Raw genomic sequence first — 21,082 nt, 5'->3', positions numbered from 1 at the left:
AGACAATTTAAAGGGGAATATTAAGAAAGATTAAAGTTCTCCTTTCACTATGTATATCAATTCCCTAAAACTGAAACCAACCTTTTAAAAGTACTGGAACCTGTCCCCAGTCTCTTACCACCACTGAGTAACGTTGTCATTTACAGTTTTATTTCTACAAATGGTGTTATTATTGACGTCAACTTGTCATTTAGCATTGATTTTTCTGTGATGAGTGAAGTATGGATTAATCTATTAATCTTGTTGGCTTGAAGAGAGTATTTGTAGTGTTTTGTTACTCGGTTATTTGCTGAGATTTGACATTTAGATGTATAAAAGATAAAATGTTTTGGTTTTCCTCTTAATGGTTGTGGAGCTTAGTTTGGTTTAAAAGTAAAAGTAAAAGAGACGGATTCTCTTCACACTGACAAGACCATGGGGTCATTTAAGTAATCAAATTTAGCATCACCACTGGAAGAAACAAACATTATATTCTTCTCATGTGATACAGTAGGAAGGACCATTATAGTATTCTTGCTAAAATATTGAGGACATTTTTAAAAAACAATTGGGGGATATTTGAATATAGGGTGCATATTATGTCAATATTAATTTTATTGAGTATGACATAACGGTATTCTGGATAAATCAAAGAGTTTTTGTTTGTAGAAGGAAGATGTTAAAGTTTTTAAGGAGAAAATATCCTAATGTTTGAAACTTACAGATGGTTTGGGAGGTGCAAGAGAGTGTAGGGTGTAGATAAAACAAATATAAAATGTTTACAGTTGGTGAGTCTAGAGTGAAAGGTACAAGACTGTTCACTGTATTATTCTTTCAACTTCTCTGCATATTTTCAAAGTAAAAAGGGGGAAATGAAAGAAACAGAACTAGACCACACCCTAACTTCTCAAATTTTTAAGCATATTTAAAAAATTATGGCAATGCTTCAGACATATAAAAACCATCCTTCCCCTTGGTCAAGGAAAGAAAATTATTGAGGACTCCCTCATTGGCCTAGATTTTTTATTTTGTTATGTTATTAATGTATAAGTACAAATGTAAAACTATAGGCCACCTTTATGTACTCCTTTATACACCTTTATATATACTTTATATATCTCTTAAAAAATTACAAACTCAAATTTTAATTACATACAATAAAAATATAAAACCAAGAAAACTCAAAGTAACAATATGATGACGTGATAATAATGGCATGGACTGGCATTTATTTTGCTGAAAATAAGTCACCTCTTCACATAGTAGGCTGGTTCTGAGTACTTCACTAGAGTTTGTTTTGAGGTTGTGATGTCTGTAGAAACATCTAACATTGGATAACTTACTCTGTACATCACTTTTCTCATTCTAGCTACTGTAAAACCTTTGTGTAGTACACAGTGATATAATTTAACCTTTACTTATATGCCTACAACTTTTACATTTATAGCCCCTTTTGCTTTTTCATTAACTTGAGAATAAGGTAATGTGGTATATTATTATACTGTATTATATTACTTTTATAATATCAAATTATTTTGAACTTATAAAATAACTAGAGAAATTAATGGCTTATTTTATTAAAATATTTCTCAATTGTGAATTATTAATGGAAAGGGCAAGTTTAAGCTTTGTAACTGATAAATTTAACATGAGCACAGCAATTGAAGCAGTATAGTTTCTCCTTCCATTTTTACTTTAGCACATGCCACATTGCAGGTATTTATTTATACCTCTAGAGTAAACGCTGAATCCTGTCACTTAAGGTGATCACTTAATACAGTTACAAAAATAAACATAAAAGCCAATGTGGGAATATTCCTCCATATAAGCGACAAAAATACAGGCAAGATTATCAAAATGAAGCAACTCTGTTGCATGGAAGCCTTGAAAACCAGCAGTCTTTCTGCAACTACAGGGAGAAAACTGATTTTGGAGCTACTCAAAATGCCCCATTCCCAGAGTATTGTTACTATTTGACCGAACTCCAGGGAAAGACCTGTCTATACCTATGATGTTGAAAAAAATCTGATGGAGCATTGTAGTTGTGTAAGACTACAGTACCAGTTGGGGCAAACAAGGGCACAGCCAAAAATTTCTGGGCAACAAAACAGCCACAGGGGGCTTTGAGAAGCTCTGACATGGTCCGGTAATGTAGAATGCTGTGTGCATGGGCAAGGCAGTGTGTGTATCTAGGAAAAACTGGAGAGAGCCCCACTCACTAACATCTGGCTAACCTTTAGGCTCTGTATAAGCAGAAAGTGAAGGATAAGGCAGATTTATAAGTTGCCCAAGCTTTGAAAGCATGCCACAGCATGCATGCATGCACACACATGCACACATACACACACACAGATCCCTTTAACAAAGGAGGGAAGATGTACATATTGGCTTAAAACATTTAAGGAAATCTTGTGACTACTGAACCAGGAGCAACCTCTGCTCAGCCTGATTTAAAAATAAAAACAAAAATTGAAAATAAATTTAAAACTAAGTAAACATTTCAGTGGCTCCACACAGTAGGGATTATAGATTCAACAGAATTACTAAATAAGTCACTAAACAAACAAACAGCACCACCACCACCACCACCACCATCAAAAAAAAAAAGCCTAGCTAGAACAAATGCAGGTGGGGAGACTGATTCCAGAGTTACCACATAACATTATCTTAAAGTCTACTTTTCAACAAGAAAAATAATGAGCTATACAATGAAGCAAAAAAAAAAATCATTTAATAAGAAACTATTTCAGATATTAGGCTCACTAAGCAGAGACTTTAAATCACCTATTATGAGTATATTCAAAGAAGTAAATAAACCACAATTAAAGAATTAAAGGAAAATATGACAGATATGCCTCATCGAACAATATTAACAAAAAGAAATAAGAAAAACATAAAAATTCTGTAATTGGACATATAATGACTGAAATGGGCAATTAGGTTCATGAGCAAATTAGGGTTGTCAAAAGAAAGAATCAGTGAACTTGAAGATAGGTCAATAGTGATAATCCAGTCTAAGGGATAGAAAGAAATAAGCATAAAGAAAAATGAATAGAACCTCAGGAACCTGGTGATACCATCAAGCATGCGAACATATGCAGTTTTCTAGAAGATGCAGCAAGAGAAAAGTAGAAAAATATTTTAAAAAATAATGTCCAAAAAACTTCCTAAATTGAGTGGAAAACATCAATCCACACATCTATGAAGTTCAGTAAACCCCAAGTAGGATAGACTCAATGAGATCTAACTAAATATATAACATTCAAACTATTAAAAGACAAAGGCAGTTAGAAAATCTTAGAAACAGCAAGAGAAAAGCAACTCAGCAAGTATAAGGATCCTCATTAAGATTAACAGCTGACTTATCAGAAATCATGAAGACCAGCAGGCAATAGGATATGTTTAAAGTGCTGAAAGGAAAAGATTGTCAGTAAGGAATTTTACATCCCCCAAAACTATCCACCAAAAATGAAGGGTAATTTAAGCTATTCCCAGATAAAGATAAACTGAGTGAATTCTTTGCTAACAGATCTGCCCTACAGAAAATACTGGAGAGAGTCCTTCAGACTGAAATGAAAGGATACTACACAGTAATGCAAATCCACGTAAAGCAATAAAAACTGGTAAAGATAATTATATAGATATATGTAAAAGGTAGTTTAAATGCATTTTTGTAAAAATTTTCTTGTGATTTAAAAGACAATAAAACAATTATTTTAAAACTATGTTTATGAGCATATAACATAGAAATTTATTAATACATTGTAATATGTATGGCCATAATAGTTCAAACGATGAGAAGGAAAGGAGATGGAACCATACTGGAGCAAAATTTCTGCATAGTATTGAAATTAATTTAGTGATAATCTGAACTAGATTATTTTCAGTTAACATGCTAATTATAATCCCCAGAAAAACCACTATGAAAATAACCATAAAAGTATACTAAAAAACAACAAAGGAACTAAAATGCTATGCTAGAAAATATCTAACACAATGGCAGGCAACAATGAAGGAATAAAAGAACAAGAAAAGACATAACAGAAACAAAGAACAAAATTTCATGTGTAAATCCTACCATATACAGATTGAGTATCCCTTACCCAAAATGCCTAATGTATTTCAGATTTTGAATTTTTTTGGATTTTGAAATATTTTCATTATAGAGTCATGTACCACATAATGACATTTCAGTCAATGACAGATCACATATATGAAAGTGGTTTCATAAACTGAAAAATTCCTATCACCTAGGGATGTCATAGCCATCATAATATTGTAGCACAACATGTTACATGTTTGTGGTGATGCTAGTGTAAACAAACCTGTGCAGCCAGTCAGATATGGCGCACACAGTTACATACGGTACATGATACTTGATGATAACCAACAATGTTATGGTTTATGTATTTACTATATTTTTATTATTTTAGAGTGTGCTCCTTCTACTTACAGAAAAACAAGTTAACTGTAAAACAGCCTCAGACAGGTCCTTCAGGAGATATTCCAAAGGAAGGCATTATTATCATAGGAAATGACAACTCCATGCATGTTAATTGCCCCTGAACACCTTCCAGTGGGACAAGATGTGGAGGTGGAAGACAGTGATATTGATGACCCTGACCCTGTGTAGGCCTAGGCTAATGTGTGTGTTTATGTCTTAGTTGTTAATAAAAATGCTTAAAATGTAAAACAAAATAAATAAAAATTTAAAATAGAGAAAAGCTTCTAGAATAAGAATATAAAGTATATTTTTGTACAGCTATATAATATATTTGTGTTTTAAGTGTTATTACCAAAATGTTAAAAGAAAATTTAAAAGTTTATAAAGTAAATACATTCCAGTAAGCTAAGATTATTTTATTATTGAAGAAAACTGTTTTTTTAAATGAATTTAGTGTAGCGTAAGTATACTATTTAGTGTATACTAAGTATACCATACTATATACTGTAGCGTCCTGGGCCTTCACATTCACTCACTACTCACTCACCACACCCAGAGTAACTTTCAGTCCTGCAAATTCCATTAATGGTAAGTGCCCTATATAGGTGTGCCATTTTTTACCTTTTATACCATATTTTTTTGGTACCTTTTCTGTTTAGATATACAAATGCTTACCATTGTGTTACAGTTGCCTATGGTATTCAGTACAATAACATGCTGTACAGGTTTGTAGCATACGAACAATAGGTCACACCATCTAGGTTTGTGTAAGGTGAACAAGGAAATTGCCTAACAATATATTTCTCAGAATGTATCCCCATCTTTGATCCATGCATGACTGTACTTACCATTTAGCATCCAAAATCCAAAATGCTCCAATGAGTATGTCCTTTCAGTATCATGGTGGTACTCCAGAAGTGAAGAGTTTGGATTTTGGAATATTTCAGATTTTTGGATTTCAGATGCTCATCCTGTAAATAATTATATTAGATTTAAGTGGATTAAATGCTGCAGAATGCTGGGATTGGCAAAATGGGTTTTAAAAAATTATAACCCAAGTATACGCTGTCATATAAGAGATCCACTTTAAATTTAAAAACACAAATAGGTTGAAAGTAAAAGGATGAAAAAATATATACCATGTGAGCAATAATCAAAAGAAAGCTGGAACAGCTATACTTATGTCCCACAAAGTATACTTTAAGTTTTAATGGTACTAGAAACAAAGAGGGTCATTTTATAATGATGAAAGGGTCAATAGTAGAAAGATATGACAATTGTAAACATACCATGAACAACCTTATGCCAATTTATTCACTAACCTGTTTAATAACTCAGTAATATAACTTATTCAGTGATATAGATGAAATGAAAAATCCCTAGAAGTCACAAATTACCAAAACTGACTTAAAAAGAAATAGAAAATCTGAATAGACCTATGACGAGTGAAGAAATTGAATTAGTAATTAATCTTCCCACAAGGAAAAGCTGAGGCCCAGATGGCTTTATTGGTGAATTCTGTCAAATGTTTAAGAAAGAAATACTACCAGGACTTCACAAACTCTTCCTGAAACCAAAGCCAAAGATATCGAGTAAAGAGAAAAACACAGACCAGTGTTCTTTGAGGATATAGATGAAAATATTCTTAACAAAATATTAGGAAGCCAGATCCAACAGCACATTAAAACAATTATGCAATATGACAACATGGGATTTATCCAGCACTGCTGGGCAATAGAGATAATACACCATATTAGTAGAATAAAGAATTAAAACTACACAACCACACTATCAGAGACATAGAAAAGGCTTTTGACAGAATCTCATCCCCATTGATGATAAAAATTCTTAACAGACTTGACAAAGGGCTTCTGTGGAAAACCAACAGTGAACATTATACTTAATGGTGAAAGACTGAATGCTTTTCCCCTAAGATCAGGAGCACAACAAGGATGTTTGCCCTTGACTCTCCAATTCAACCTTGCCCTAGAGATTACAATCTGAGCCAATGCACTCAGGCAAGAAAAGTAAATAAAAGACATTTAGATTTGGAAGGAAGAATTAAACTGTCTTTATTTAGATTTTTTTTCCTGCATGTTGAAATTTTTAAGAAACTAATTTTAAGAACTATTAGAACTAACAAAAGTGTTAAGAAAGGTCACTGCATAAAAGATTAATATACAAAAATCAGTTAATATTTCTATATATGAGCAATGAACAATCCAAAAATAAAATTAAGTATATGATTCTGTTCAGAATAATGTCAAAAAGAAAATGATATGTATGTAAGAAATTTAATAAAATAAGTGCAAGACTTATACACTGAAAATTATAAACATTTTTTGAGGAAAATTAAAGACGACATAAACAAACGTGGAGAGGTATTCTATAATCATAGATTGGCAAACTCAGTATTATTAATATGGCAATTCTTCTCTAATTGATCTATGAATCCAACTCAATCTCTGTAAAGATTTCAGCAGGCTTTTTTATAGGAAATGATAAGCTGATCCTAAAGTTTATATGAAATGAAAAAGACCAGGAATAGTCAAAACAATTTTTTTCTAAAGAGCAACAAAGTTGGAGGACTTTTTCTTCCCAATTTAAAAACTTTTAGAGTTATCAAAACAGTGTTGTACTGGCAGAAGGGTAGACATATATAGATCAGTTAATTAGAAATAAGAATCCAAAAGTAAAGCCTTATTTATTGTGAATTCATTTTCAGCAGAGGTACCAAGATATTTCATTAGGGAAAGGATAGCCTGTTCAACAAATGGTGCTGGGACAACTGGACATCACATTGCAAATTTAAATGCAAGAACTAAAATAATAAAAGTTTTAGAAATGGGAGAAAATCTTTAATACCTTGAATTAGTCAAAGATTTCTTATTTACAACATGAAAATCATGATCTCTGAAAAAAAAAATAAGAGAGAAATTGGACCTCATCAAAATTCACAACACAGCAGTAAGAAAATAAAAGCACAAGGAACAGAATGTTTGAAAATAGTTACAAAACATATGTCTGATAAAGGTCTTATATCCAGATATTTGAACAAATTCATGTAAAGAAACTAGAACATTCATGTATTGCTGATTGGAATGTAAATAGTACAATCAACAGTATGTCAGTTTCTTAAAAAGTTAAATATATTATTACTATATGACCCAATAACTGCTATTCTAGTTATACCTATGAGACATGGAAATATGTCCACACGAAGACTTGAATGTGATTGTTCATAGCAGCATTATTCATAATAGCCAAAAAATGAAAACAAATGTCCATCAACTGGTGAGTTGATTGACAAAATGGGGTATATCCACACAGTGCATACTATACAGCAATAAAAAAGAAGGAACTACTGACACATGTTAAAACATAGCTGAACATCAGAAACATTATGCAAAGTGTAAAAAGCCATAGAGGTTGCATAATGTATTATTTCACTTACATTAGAATACACAAAGAATTTATAGAGACAGATAGAAATAGTGGTTGCCCAGGGTAGTGTGGTGGCATATGGGTGCAAGGGATGTTATTGAGGTGCAGAAAATCTCCTAAAATGACTTACAGTGACGGTTTCATCACTGGGTAACTTTAGTAAAAATCTTTGAATTGTATCCAGTATTTACAGTGGGTATATTTTATTAGATGCAAAATGTCTCAATTAAATCTTTTTTTTAAAAAAGCAAACATGGGAAATAAAATTCTATAGTATTATGTTTATCCAGATGTCCCATAATGTTTATATTACCTTTTTTATAAATCCCTTAAAATATAAAGATTGATTTTTAATTTTCTAATTGTTTGAACCCTTGATACTGTTTCTAGAGCCAATATCTTCTCATATCATTGAAAATAAGTCCTATCCTTTATTTTTCTAGCTATTGGAAGTTTGACAGTTGTCTGTGGTACTTTCAATGAAAAACACCAAAACCAGTTAAAATTATTAATAGTTTTGCTTTCAGTTTCTTCATTTACTACATTTATCTCGTTTTGTTTTGTTTTAGATCACTGTGTCCACTACTATGATCTTCGTAACACTAAACAACCAATCATGGTATTCAAAGGACACCGAAAAGCAGTCTCTTATGCAAAGTTTGTGAGTGGTGAGGAAATTGTCTCTGCGTGAGTATTACTCTCCTCAGAGGTTGAGCTTACAGAGAGAGCTCTATCATCATTTACCATTTTGTAAAATCACTGTGGATGTATCTAAACAATAGCTTTGGAGTGTATATACTTTTTAAAAATAGATTTTTTTAATAACTTGTTAAATTAACACACATGTATATTCTGGTCTGTATTGCACACTTTTTATGTGTGATTTGTGAATAAAATCCTGAAACTAGTTTCAGTGTAGCCCCCTTTATCTAGTACTCCTATGTTTAATTGCATTTGAACTTCAAATTGGATTTTACCTACTGCTTCTCCTTAAGAAGAAACAACATAGTTGATGGAATAGAATGAGAAGTATTTTATTTATTAAAGTCAACTAATACGTTATTGTATATTTATCTACATGCACTACAGTGGTAGAATTATTTTTGGTTTTAGATAGTATTTGGTTGACTTTTACACTGACATGTTGATCTCTCTGTAACTTCATAGTGGTTTTTAAATTTGTTGTGAAGAGAACTTTAAGTATTACTACTCATACCTGACAAATGTCCTTTGAAAAGCTTTCTAATCTAGAGAATCAAAATAAAAGCCTTTAGTTCTCTTTTTTTTAATTTTGTTTGATGGTAATAAGATGTCAGTGAGGTAAATAAATCTTAATTGTCAAAATATTGACAAAGCTCTTCTGCCAACATAACGTAGGCAGTCCCATCTTTTGGTTATCCATTTCATAGTTCTCTTCATTTTGTATTACCCTATTAAATACTTATTTTTAATTTCTCTTTTTCATATTTTCTATTCTCAAGCTTAATGATACATTGTTTTCTTCTTTTTTACTTAGTTTCTTATCTCTCTTAGGAGATTATTAATGCCAGTGCCTTATATTTGGTATCTCTCACCACATCTACCTCCACACTGGTTGCTCTAAATAAGAGCTTGGTAATTTGAATTGATTTAGCAAGGTAATTTGAATTGAGTTATAAAAGAGGGTTAAAAAAAAGAAAATGGAAACTGAGCTTTCCAAGGGGAGGTAATAGGGATAATTAGTTCATACATTTAAATTAACAAACCGGTCAAAAAATATCCAGTCTCTAGGAGTAAAAATAATGAGTAGTAAATAATTTAAAAATTCTTCAGATTCAAATATGTGTGATAAATTATATGGCAAAAATATTTTTCCTTTCAGGATTATAAATGTTGAATCAGTTTGAGTTCAATTAATTGAAGTATGTGTGTGTTTAATTGAACTTCATAAATTGGAAATCTTAGTTGACTTTATTAAATTAGATACATATTTCACCAATCTTTTTTCCTTCTTAGTTTTTATAAATTATGATGATTTTTTTCTTAGATTTAGACCTTAGAAGCGTGTAGAACTAATTCATCTACCACAAGTGTATTTGGAAATATTAAAATTTTATAGTTTTTATTTATAAAGAGATATTCATTTCAACATTGTTGAGCAAAAAATAAAACAAATATGTAAGAATTTGAAGAATTGAAGAAATGATAAGAGGCAATAGAGAAGTATTTGAAGAGTTAGCAGTTTGGCCTCTGAAATCAGACAGTTTGAATCTTGGCTATACTCTTTATTAACTGTGGTGGTTAATAAAGAGTTAAGGACTTGGAAATGTCCTTAACCTTCTAAATCTCAATTTCTTCATCTAAAATGGAGCTAATATTAATATATATCTTACATTATGAATTTTTAAATAAAACAATGTATGTAAAACCGTTAGCATAGTATCCTATTCAGTGAATGTTAAGAGTAAGAGAAAAGATGATTTAATGTACAGTTACTAATAAATATATAAACATGTATTTATTTTGCAAGAGAAAATATGAAATAAGTTTAATGGAGGAAGCAATATACTAATAATATGTATAATATCTAATTTTAACAAAAAGAAAAACAAAAACATGGTGTTTTATTAGAATCATACAGTAGTCTTTAGTAGGATTACCAGTGATTTTTATATTCAGTTTTTTGGCAAATAAGTGCATTTGCATATTCTTTTAGCAAAATAAACTACTTTGCATAGATCTTTCAGCCATATCCCACACTTGTAGGGACAACTGAACTGTAAACAGTTTAATTCAGTATACCAGTATAATTCAACAGTTTAAAAATAAATCAAATCAAGAGGAACAGATGTATCCCTGAAATTATACACAACTCCCAGTAGAGCTCTCTCATGTTTGCTGTTATAGTGGTACAGTGGTATTGACACCTAGTATGTATTGAGCACCTCCTACAGACCTGGGCACTATTGAAAGCATTTTAAATTAATTAATTTTTGCAATGTATCATAGAATTATTTTAATTCTATAAAATAAGAATCATTATATTTCACATGTAACTGATGAAAAATGGAGGCCAGTGAGATTTCATAATTTGCCCAAGGTCAAAAGCAAATTAATGGTAAATTGAATATTCTAACTCAAGCAGTCCGACTCTAGAGCCTGCATTCGTAGCCACCAAACTGGATTGCCTCTAATTGGTAGTGATGAGTTTCATGCTATGAAATCTTTAATATGCTCTAACTCTTTGTATTTACCTCAGCTCAACAGACAGCCAGCTAAAACTGTGGAATGTAGGGAAACCATATTGTCTACGTTCCTTCAAGGGTCACATCAATGAAAAAAACTTTGTAGGCCTTGCTTCCAATGGAGATTATATAGCTTGTGGTAAGTAAAACCATCTTTTCCAGGAACGTTTTAACATATATCTGTCACTGAAATTGAATTTAATTAAAATAGACTAAATACCGAAATGGTCAAAAAATACTAAGTCAGAAGGTAGCATAATGGACTTGATGCTTCAGCAGCGTGAATTTTCCTCGGGTTGTACTGGAAGAGCATTAGTCCCTCCCCGTTTTATTGAGCACAAGCCCTGAACATATGAAATAGCATAAGATTTTTAACTTTATAATATAGTACTTTAGATATTATGTAGGATACAGAATATATTTATTCCTAGTAATAATATTTCTAATTTTAGAGACGTTATGTGTCTTCTTAAGCTTGATATTCATTTTCCTCTATGTAGTGTTCTCTTCATTACATAGTCTGTTGGGGTAGTATTGATCTATTTTTCTAGATCTTTTATTATTGATAATTTTTACAAATTTAAATCAGAAGTTAAAAAATAAAATTTGATATTATTCAAATGCACTTATATATCTAATGCCTGAACATATGAGCTTTCGTCATTACTTTTAAATGACTTGACCTTTATTTGGTAAAGTCATCTCCATGTGTGTATTAACCTAAACACTACCACAGCAAATATCTGGCACAATTGATAGGCTGCTCAAAAATATAGGTTTATAGACTACTAATCTAATAGAGTAACGCCTTTATTTGGGAATGGGAAATAAATTGTGGAGGCTATTAAAATTTGCCTGTGTAAGTGCTACAACTTTCTTTTTCCTCTCTAAATGGCAATCTTTCTAAATGTAATTTAAGGTTCTTGCTATAATAACATATTTCTGGTTCTGCTATAGACCTTTGCTATAAATGATTTTTATATGGTAATTTTAGCCTTAGAATTATCAATATTGATATATTATTTAACATTGATTGTTCCTTTACATTAGTAAAGTATATCTTTTTTCCAATAATCCTTTTCTTACATGATTTCTAATTAGTCTTGTGATTTAATATGACCTTAAAAGATCTTCAAACTAAAACTTTGGGTGATATTACTATTTGAATGTGATGTCCTTATTCCAGTTTTCCTATTACAAAAAATTATTATTATTTACTTTTAGGAAGTGAGAACAATTCCCTCTACTTGTACTATAAAGGACTTTCTAAGACTTTGCTAACTTTTAAGTTTGACACAGTCAAAAGTGTTCTGGACAAAGACCGAAAAGAAGATGATACAAATGAATTTGTTAGTGCTGTATGCTGGAGAGCACTACCAGATGGGGTAAGTTTTCATATCAGTTTTTTCACCTTGGTGTCTCATATAATATATTATATATACATAGGGCTTTTAAATTTTTTTAAATATAAACATTAGTTATTTGTTGGTGTCCCATTTTTTAAAAGAGCTTTAGGTGCTTACTTGGTTTTATTTTTGACAAAAAATTCTGACTTTATGGGTAATTTAAGATATCTGAGTTTCACATACAGTTTCACTTTAATTAGATATATTCCATTGTTGTCTTCTTTAAAGTTCTCTGGTTCAACTTCCAGTTGTGGTAATGACAGAGTAGGTAATTTGGAACAACCCTCCTCCTATGTAGAATTAGAAAATTTGAACTATAACTGTATGCATTTTAAAACAAAAGCCTGTTTGAAGCATTGAAAAATAAATAAGACAGAAAAAAATTACTAGACTAGGATTGTAAGCCTGGCTTTTGAGTCTACTTTTCCCCTGTGAGCATTTGCCAGTTTTAGTGGGGTGCCTAAAAGCACGTATGGTGCTTCACAGTGGCACAGGGATTGGAGTCCAGTACATATCATTGTATGGGTGACTCACTTCGTTTTGGGTCCCCAGAGGGCAGGGATGGGGAACATTTTCATGGTGGAAGGCCGCATTAATTTAGCTGTAATAAAATAAGGCCACATTCAAGAACCTTAAATTATATATACTTAAAAATGTACATTATTTTATAAAAATACAACCATTATGTACTTAATAATTTCAAAAAATAAAAACTGTTAATTTTAAAGTTAAGTAGCCTTTTAATGACTTTGTTTATCTGCTTTTTGTTGGAAAGCATTTGAATATGTGGTTGCAGCATGGAGGTTCACAGTTTCAGTTAATCCTCTACATGGGTATCAGTCATTCGTGACCTTAAGGGCATCTTGATTTGGGTTAAGTAGGAGAATGTAGATTCGCAGCAGTAAGTGGTTGAAAAGCAAGAAAGCATTTTTCGGGCATGCTGCCAAAGGAGTGGGTATTCTGCTTCTTTCCATATTTCAACTGGATCTTTCTGAGCATCAAACAATAACCTTAAAATGTCATCTCCTGAGGGCTCAGTCAATTCCATCTCCAGTTCTTTAGGTGTCTTGATGGTATCAACTAGGTGAAGCTGAAATGCTAATTTGAGTGTGATGTCATGATTCTCAAAGTCGGTGAAGATTTCATTGTATTCTCTAATTAATAGGTCTATAACAGCTATGTATTCTTCAAATGATTCGCATATATCATCCTCGTCAATGACCTTTGCTAACTGGGGAAAATGTTAATACAATTTTCCTTTTGAAGAAGAACTGTTTTGAAAAAAGATAGGTTTTTTCAAAATGCTTGGATTTTTTTGCCACGTACCATATATAGACTTAGTTTTACCTTGCAAAGAAATATCAAAAAATTGTTTTGATTCAGCATGATATCACACAGAAATGCTGTGTTCCTATAGAAATCTTCTTTCAATAATTCACATTGCTGATTGTATTCTTCATAAAATTTTATCTGTTCTCACAAAGAGAAAATTTTGGCTAACATCTGTCCCTACAATAGCCAACACTGATAGAATGATATGGCAAATCCATATTGAGTACCTCATCCTTCAACTTTAGCATGTTAGGAAGCTGATGATGCCAGGTTGCATTTGCAGGAATATAGTTAACAATACTTATAACTGTTGCAAAGTGTCACTTAAAATAGTACTTTTAGCACAGAGATTTTGCTGATGCAAGATAGAATGAAAAGAAGTGAAAGCATCTGGATCTGTTAATTCTTTTTTTTACCTGTGCAATAAACCCTTCCTGTTTTCCTTTCATGGAAGGTGCACTGTCTGTACATGCACTCACTAAATTTACCAAATTCAGTCCAACTTCACAACATTCATCTTGGAAGTTGTTGCAGATATCTGTTCCCCGTGTTCTGTTCACAAGAGTACCTAAAGCAACTAACTCTTTGTAGCAAAGAAAATCTTCTGTTGTGACCCGAATGAACTATAAAGCCTGCACAGAGTCAGTAGTATCAGTTGATTCATCCAAAGCGATTGAATAATACATATTTTCCTTTCGAAGTATTACATGAAGTTCTGTTAAGTTGAAGGCTAATTCATGCTGCCAGTCAGTTATGGTTCTCCTTGAAAGAGACAGTTGTTTGTACTTTGAAACGTTACTAGGTCTAGCATCCTACACTTTTGACAATGCATTCTTTCACAATTTCTACGTCACTGAATGGCTTCCCTTTTTTCCTGACTATATAAGCTACTTCATAAGTTGCTTCAGTAGCATTATTTCCAGGTTTTTGCTGCTTGAAAGAATTGTCTTTGCTTATCATCTTTTAATTTCTGCAATACAACCTTTTGAGCCTCTCCCTCTAATTTAAAATTTTTATGGTCCTTATGAGTGTTACAATGCTGATGAGCTTTGAGTTTCTTTAATGTTGATACTGCAGTATCACAAAGCAAGCAAATCATCTTATCTTTAGCAAAAACAAGATAATGCAATTCCCAATCCTCATTAAAAAATCCAGTTTTTTCCTTCAGCATTTTCTTGGTCTTCTTTGACATGATGGGCTGTTAAGCAGACAATTAAAAAATACTGTCTGGCTGAGCAACTATTCAAAAATTCTACTTCAAACAGAAACAGAGTGTACTGCTGTCAAAAGCTGATAACAGACTGGCATAGTCAACCCCCAGAAACTCTTACCAACCAGCCTGGTGTAGTAGTGACACCAGTGATGGGGAGGAGTTAGAACTAAATCATGAGTGCAGCAGCCGTCAATTTAGCCCTTATGGCTTACTAGTGTTCTAATTGTGCCAGTCAATCTGGGAGGAGTATTTCACTGAAATTTATTTTATTCTTTGGTATTTTAAATACGTTCATTTTTAAAATAAAATATAAATATAAAGACAAACAAAAAGTATTAATTAAAATAAAAGGTTTTGTTCTGTAAAATTTGAATTCAGTCAAAAGGCCACATTTAAAGACCTAGAAGACCACATGTGGCCTTAAGCCTACGGATTCCCCACCCCCAGTCTAGGGTAAACCAATAGGAGATAATCCTTCATAATGATTGCAACTCAACTTCATACCAGTCCCTGAAATTAAATTGAGGTGACTCTTGATTGCTAGTGTCCACAGGCTGCAAATTTAAATCCTTTCCAAAAGAAGATAACATTATCTAAGAACTTAATTTTTTTTTCCAGTTTTGCAAAAACAACAACTAGGGCATAATCCAAAATAAACAGACATAGGAAAAGACAATACAGCATAAGTAAAACCAGCATAAGCAACAACCAGTAGAAACAATCACAGCAGCTCTGGATATTGGAGCTATCAGATAGCTTAAAAGTAACCATGCTTACAAGATAAAAGACAAGATTCAAAATTTCAAGTGGGAACTGGAAACTAATTTAAAAATGAAAATCCTAGAGCTGAAAAAGTATGATTACCAAAATTAAGAACTCAGTGGTTGTGTTGAATGGAAAGTAAAGTAAAAATAAGAATTAATGAAATGATAGGTAAATTAGGAGAAAACACACCAAAGGAAACATGAAGAGTCAAAAATAAAAAAATATAAACAAGAAATAGGGGATCAGGTAAGAAAGTTTCAATAGGAGAACTAAAAAGAGAGAAGAGAAATAGTGCAGCAGGAGCAAATATTAGAAGAGTTTATTCTTGAGAACTTTAGAAAGTTGATGAAAGACATCAAGGCAGAGATTCAATAAGCCTTTAAACTGCACAGAATGAATAACTCGAAAACTACAATGTAAAAAGTTCAAACATCATACCTGGACCTTGAACAGAGCTGGGCCTGCCTGAAAATCTGACCTTGGGTCTGCCTCTTATAGCACTATTTCCTTGGAAATATACTGTGTTAAGACAAATATAGAATGTTATGTGCTAAAAGACAGTTATCTCTTAAAATTACTATGAAACCCCATCTGTGGCATCACATTTGGACTGAGAGAACTGTGAATTGGCATACTGACCTTAGATCTTTGCAAATTGAGCAGTATAAGACTACGGCACATGTATGGATTCAGGTAGACCACATGAACCCTGTCTCTGGCAACAGTGTGTATTCTTTGCATGGGTGAGTGAGAGGCCCAAGAAGCTATTCATATGAATGGTTGCTTGGCCCCTTGATGAGTTTGAAAATACCCTGCATACTGAATTTCCTGTCTTATATCCTTCTATAAAACTGAATGGTTGCTGGCCCCTTGATGAGTTTGAAGGTACTGTGCATTCTGAATTTCCTATCCTATATCTGTATCCTTCTATAAAGCTGACTAACTTAGGGCTAGATTAAAGCCAATTATGTCTGATCCTGTGTCCCCTGCCAGTGGTGTGACAGTAAAACTGCTGATAATAAAACACAAAGAGGGATTTATTTTCTTTAAACCGTCAGTTTCCTTTTTTAAATTATTGACAATAATTGTTTATATTTGTGGGGTACAATGTGATGTTTTAATATATATATACACATTACGGAATGATTAAATCAATCTAACATCTCCATCATTTCACATACCTTTTTTTGTAGTGGGAACATTTAAAATCTATTCTCTTAGCAATTTTGAAATATACATTATATTATTATTAGCTAGAGTGACCCTGCTGTGTGATATATTTTGTCCAATCAACTAAGTTTGTGCCTTCTGACCAACATCTTCTCATCCTTCCCCCCATCCCCTATCCCCCACCTCTGGTAACCACCATTTTATTCTCTACTTTTATGAGGTCAACATTTTTGAATTCTACATATAAGTGAGATCATACAGTATTTGTCTTTCTGTGTATGACTTATTTCACTTAGCATGTCCTCCATGTTCATCCATGTTGTTGCAAAGGACAAAATGTTTTTCTTTTGTAAGCCTGGCCTCCCCTGCAGTCGAAATCCACATACAACTTTGGACTCCCTCAAAATTTTGCTAATAGCCTACTGACAAACACAAGCCTTAGCAATAATATAAACAGTGGACTATATGTCTGTTGTATGTTTATATATTATATACTGTAGTCTTACAAGAAAGTAAGCTAGAGAAAAGAAAATGTTGTTAAGAAAATCAGAAGGAAGACAAAATGTATTTACTGTTAATTAATTAGAAATGGATCATAAGGTCGTCATCCTCATCATCTTCATGTTGAATAGGCTGAAGAGGAAGAGGAAGAGAAAGGTTTGGTCTTGTCTCTGAGATGGTAGAGCAGAAAGAAAATTCATGTATAAGTGGATCCACACAGTTCAAATCTGTGTAGTTCAAGGGCTAACTATATACTACATTTTCTTTATCCATTCATTTGTTGATGTATACCTAGGTTGATTCCATGTCTTGGTTATTGTGAATAAATACTGCAATAAATATGGGAGTACACACATTTCTTCAATACACTAATTTCAATTCCTTTGGAATTGAAATGGGGTTCAATACCCAAAAGTGGGATTGCTAGATCATATGGTAGTTCTATATTTAGTGTTCGAAGAACCTCCATATTGTTTTCTGTAATAGCTGTACTAATTTACATTCCCACTAACAGTGTTACATAGGTTCCCTTTTCTCCACATCTTTGCCAACACTTGTTAACTTTGGTGTTTTTGATGATAGAAATTCTAACAGGTGTGAGGTGATATCTCATTGTGGTTTTAATTTGTATTTCCCTGATGCAAATTAAATGGTTGAGCATTTTTTCATATACCTGTTGACCATTTGTATGTCTTCTTTTGAGAAATGTCTGTTCAGGTCCTTTGCCCATTTTTAAAATGGTTTATTTATTTTCTTACTATTGAGTTGTTTGGATTCCTTATATATTTTGGATGAACTCCCTAACTGTTGTATGGTTTGCACATATTTTCTCTCAATCTATATGTTGTCTCTTCACTCTGTTGTTTCTGTTCTCGTGCAGAAGCTTTTTAGTTTGATGCAGTCTTGTTTGTTTATTTTTTATTTTGTTTCCTGTGCTTTTGGGATCATATCCAAAAAATTGCCCAGACCAATGTCATGGAGCTTTTCCTTTGTTTTCTTCTAGTAGTTTTACAGTTTCAAGCCTTATGTTTAAGTCTTTAATTGTTTTGAGTTGATTTTTTATATGGTGTGAGATAAGGATTCAATTTTATGTTTCTGCATATGGATATTCATTTGTCCCAATGCCATTTATTGAAGAGATTGTCTTTTCTCCCAAAGAGGGATTCTTAAAAAGAGGCAGAGAGAAAATATTGTCAATTAGACTGATAGCCACTTTCTCAGTGAAACAATGGAAGCCAGAAGACAGTGAAACCAGATATTTTGTGTAAAAGGAAAATACTTGCCTTACCTAGAATTATACATCTGGTGAAAATCTCTAAAGACACAGGTAAAATAAAGACATTTTTAGATTAATAAATCTGAAGAATTTACCATCAGCAGACATGCAGTAAAGAAAACCTTAAAGGATATTCTTCAGGAAGAATGAAAAAGATTCCAGATAAAGGTCACATCATTTTTACTAAAATTGATTGATTTAGAGATTGGCGTTAGGGAGAGGGTATTATGTATGTTCTATGTCTGTGGATTTTTCTTTGTCGGGGCTCTTATCTAAAACTATTAGAATGAAATATAAAGCGTTTCAAGTATACAAATGAATGTGCTAATATTTGTTCCTATGTGATCATGCCTGTGTAAAGGGAAAAATCATATTTTTGTTGAGGGCAGATCCTGAATCCACAGTACTTCTGAGGCTGCAGGTACACTTATTGTTTTCTCAGCTCCAAACCATACCATACGTATTTACCTAGTCACCAATTCTAAATGGAATAGCTAATGGTATAAGGCAGTACTTGTAAAGGACATTTATTACTCCTTTCTCCTCAGAAGTATACAAAAAAGTATACTCTATACTCAGAAAAAGCATTGCTCATTAAGGGCAAACATTTCCTATTGTGGTTTGAGACATGAAGAATCATGTTAAAAGTTCTGGTAACTCTAGAGTGTGTGTGGAGGGGGGGTCACGATGATAATTTTCCCAATTTCCCTCCCTTGAAACCAAGTGCAACAAAACTGGGCTTGGGAACCTATCAACTGTATTATCACCCTTTCCTATAGAAAGTTATGACTATATTACATGAGAGAGCACCTTTGTTTTCAGTCATATAATGAAATTTATTCTTTCTATACTTATTTCTAATGAATAAAACTTTTGTGTTATGTAACGAAACACTGTTCTGAAGTGTGTAAAACTTCGTTAAGCAGATCTTCTTTTCTTTACCTAAATTTCTCCTGAGTCCTAGCCTTTAAAAATGTTTACTAAATGAATTAATATTTTGCCTTGTACTGTTATTTGTGTCTCCTGCTAACCTGCAAACTCCTTGAAAAGAGATACTACAGTATTTTAATTAAGAACGCAGACTTTGGAGCCAGTTTACCTAGGTTCAAATCTCAGATTCCTCACTTACCAGCTCTGCCACCTTGCTCAAGTTCCTTAACCACCCAGTGCTTTGGTGTCTTCCTCTACAAAATGCTGATGGTAATAGCCATCTATCTCTTACGGTGGTTTAGAGTAGTTTCTGATACACAGTAAGAGCTATGTAAGTGTTTGCTATTAGCATCATTCATTTTTTAATTACCCCTAGCATTATGCAACTTGTTTACACATAGTGCAAAATTAATAGATAATTTTTGTAATGAATGGTACCCTTCAAGTTTAGCCTTTATCTTGTTTGTTGTATAATTAATTAAATATTAATTCAAACCAAAGAAGTGCTGAAGTAGAAGTGGGAGATACTTCTAATGTCTAATAGGCTCACTTGAAAACTCAGTGGTAATATCAAGACTGTATCAATTTTTTTTTTTTTTTGAGACAGAGTCTCTCTTTGTTGCCCAGGCTAGAGTGAGTGCCATGGCGTCAGCCTAGCTCACAGCAACCTCAAACTTCCTGGGCTCAGGCGATCCTACTGCCTCAGCCTCCCGAGTAGCTGGGACTACAGGCACGCGCCACCATGCCCGGCTAATTTTTTCTATATATATTTTAGTTGTCCATATAATTTCTTTCTATTTTTAGTAGAGATGGGGTCTCGCTCTTGCTCAGGCTGGTCTCGAACTCCTGACCTTGAGCGATCCACCCGCCTCGGCCTCCCAGGGTGCTAGGATTACAGGCGTGAGCCACTGCGCCCGGCCAAGACTGTATCAATTTTAAGAAAAGTAGTTTTTCTGACATGAACCATTTATATGTACCTATATAATTATTTCAGAATTACTGCTTTGCTTCTTGAAATATAATCTCCAACCTATTTTGTCTGTGTTCAAAAGCAGCAAAAATTTTTAAATCTATGCAGCCACAGGGAAATTGGCGTTTACCATTGGTTTAATATTTTTGTTAGATTTACGTTCCTCCTTCCCTTCAATATCACATTAGCACTATTTCACAATTCATTCCTCTCTCAAAAAGACATCTGTTTTTCCAATTTATGTAAGTTTTATGTCAGTATGTGCCTTTTTTCTTTACTAAGAAAAAATGTTCTTAGTAAACATTTTTTTGGGTGTGTGAAGCATCATATGCAGTAAATTAGGGAAGTAAAGCACATTTGAGAAGCCATGCAATACTGTAAGCCAGTCTGCTTCCATTAAAGTGCAGCAGGCATCTATAATAAAATTT

General features: G+C 32.8%; 1 protein-coding gene across 3 annotated transcripts in view; it reads left to right on the top strand.

Annotated features, from left to right (window-relative positions):
* Positions 1–21,082, top strand: part of COP1 (COP1 E3 ubiquitin ligase) — a 243,896-nt gene that overhangs the window by 193,140 nt on the left and 29,674 nt on the right. For all 3 annotated transcript variants that reach the window (XM_069478385.1, XM_069478384.1, XM_069478383.1), the window contains 3 exons: positions 8,437–8,554; positions 11,106–11,230; positions 12,316–12,476. In XM_069478385.1, coding sequence (XP_069334486.1) covers positions 8,437–8,554; positions 11,106–11,230; positions 12,316–12,476 — 404 coding nt within the window. The remainder of the gene's footprint in view (positions 1–8,436; positions 8,555–11,105; positions 11,231–12,315; positions 12,477–21,082) is intronic.

The sequence above is a fragment of the Eulemur rufifrons genome, chromosome 8 (assembly GCF_041146395.1).
Source record: "Eulemur rufifrons isolate Redbay chromosome 8, OSU_ERuf_1, whole genome shotgun sequence".
Lineage (NCBI taxonomy): Eukaryota > Metazoa > Chordata > Mammalia > Primates > Lemuridae > Eulemur > Eulemur rufifrons.
Note: the sequence above shows the minus strand (reverse complement) of the source record. Positions and strands in the feature narration are given on the sequence as shown.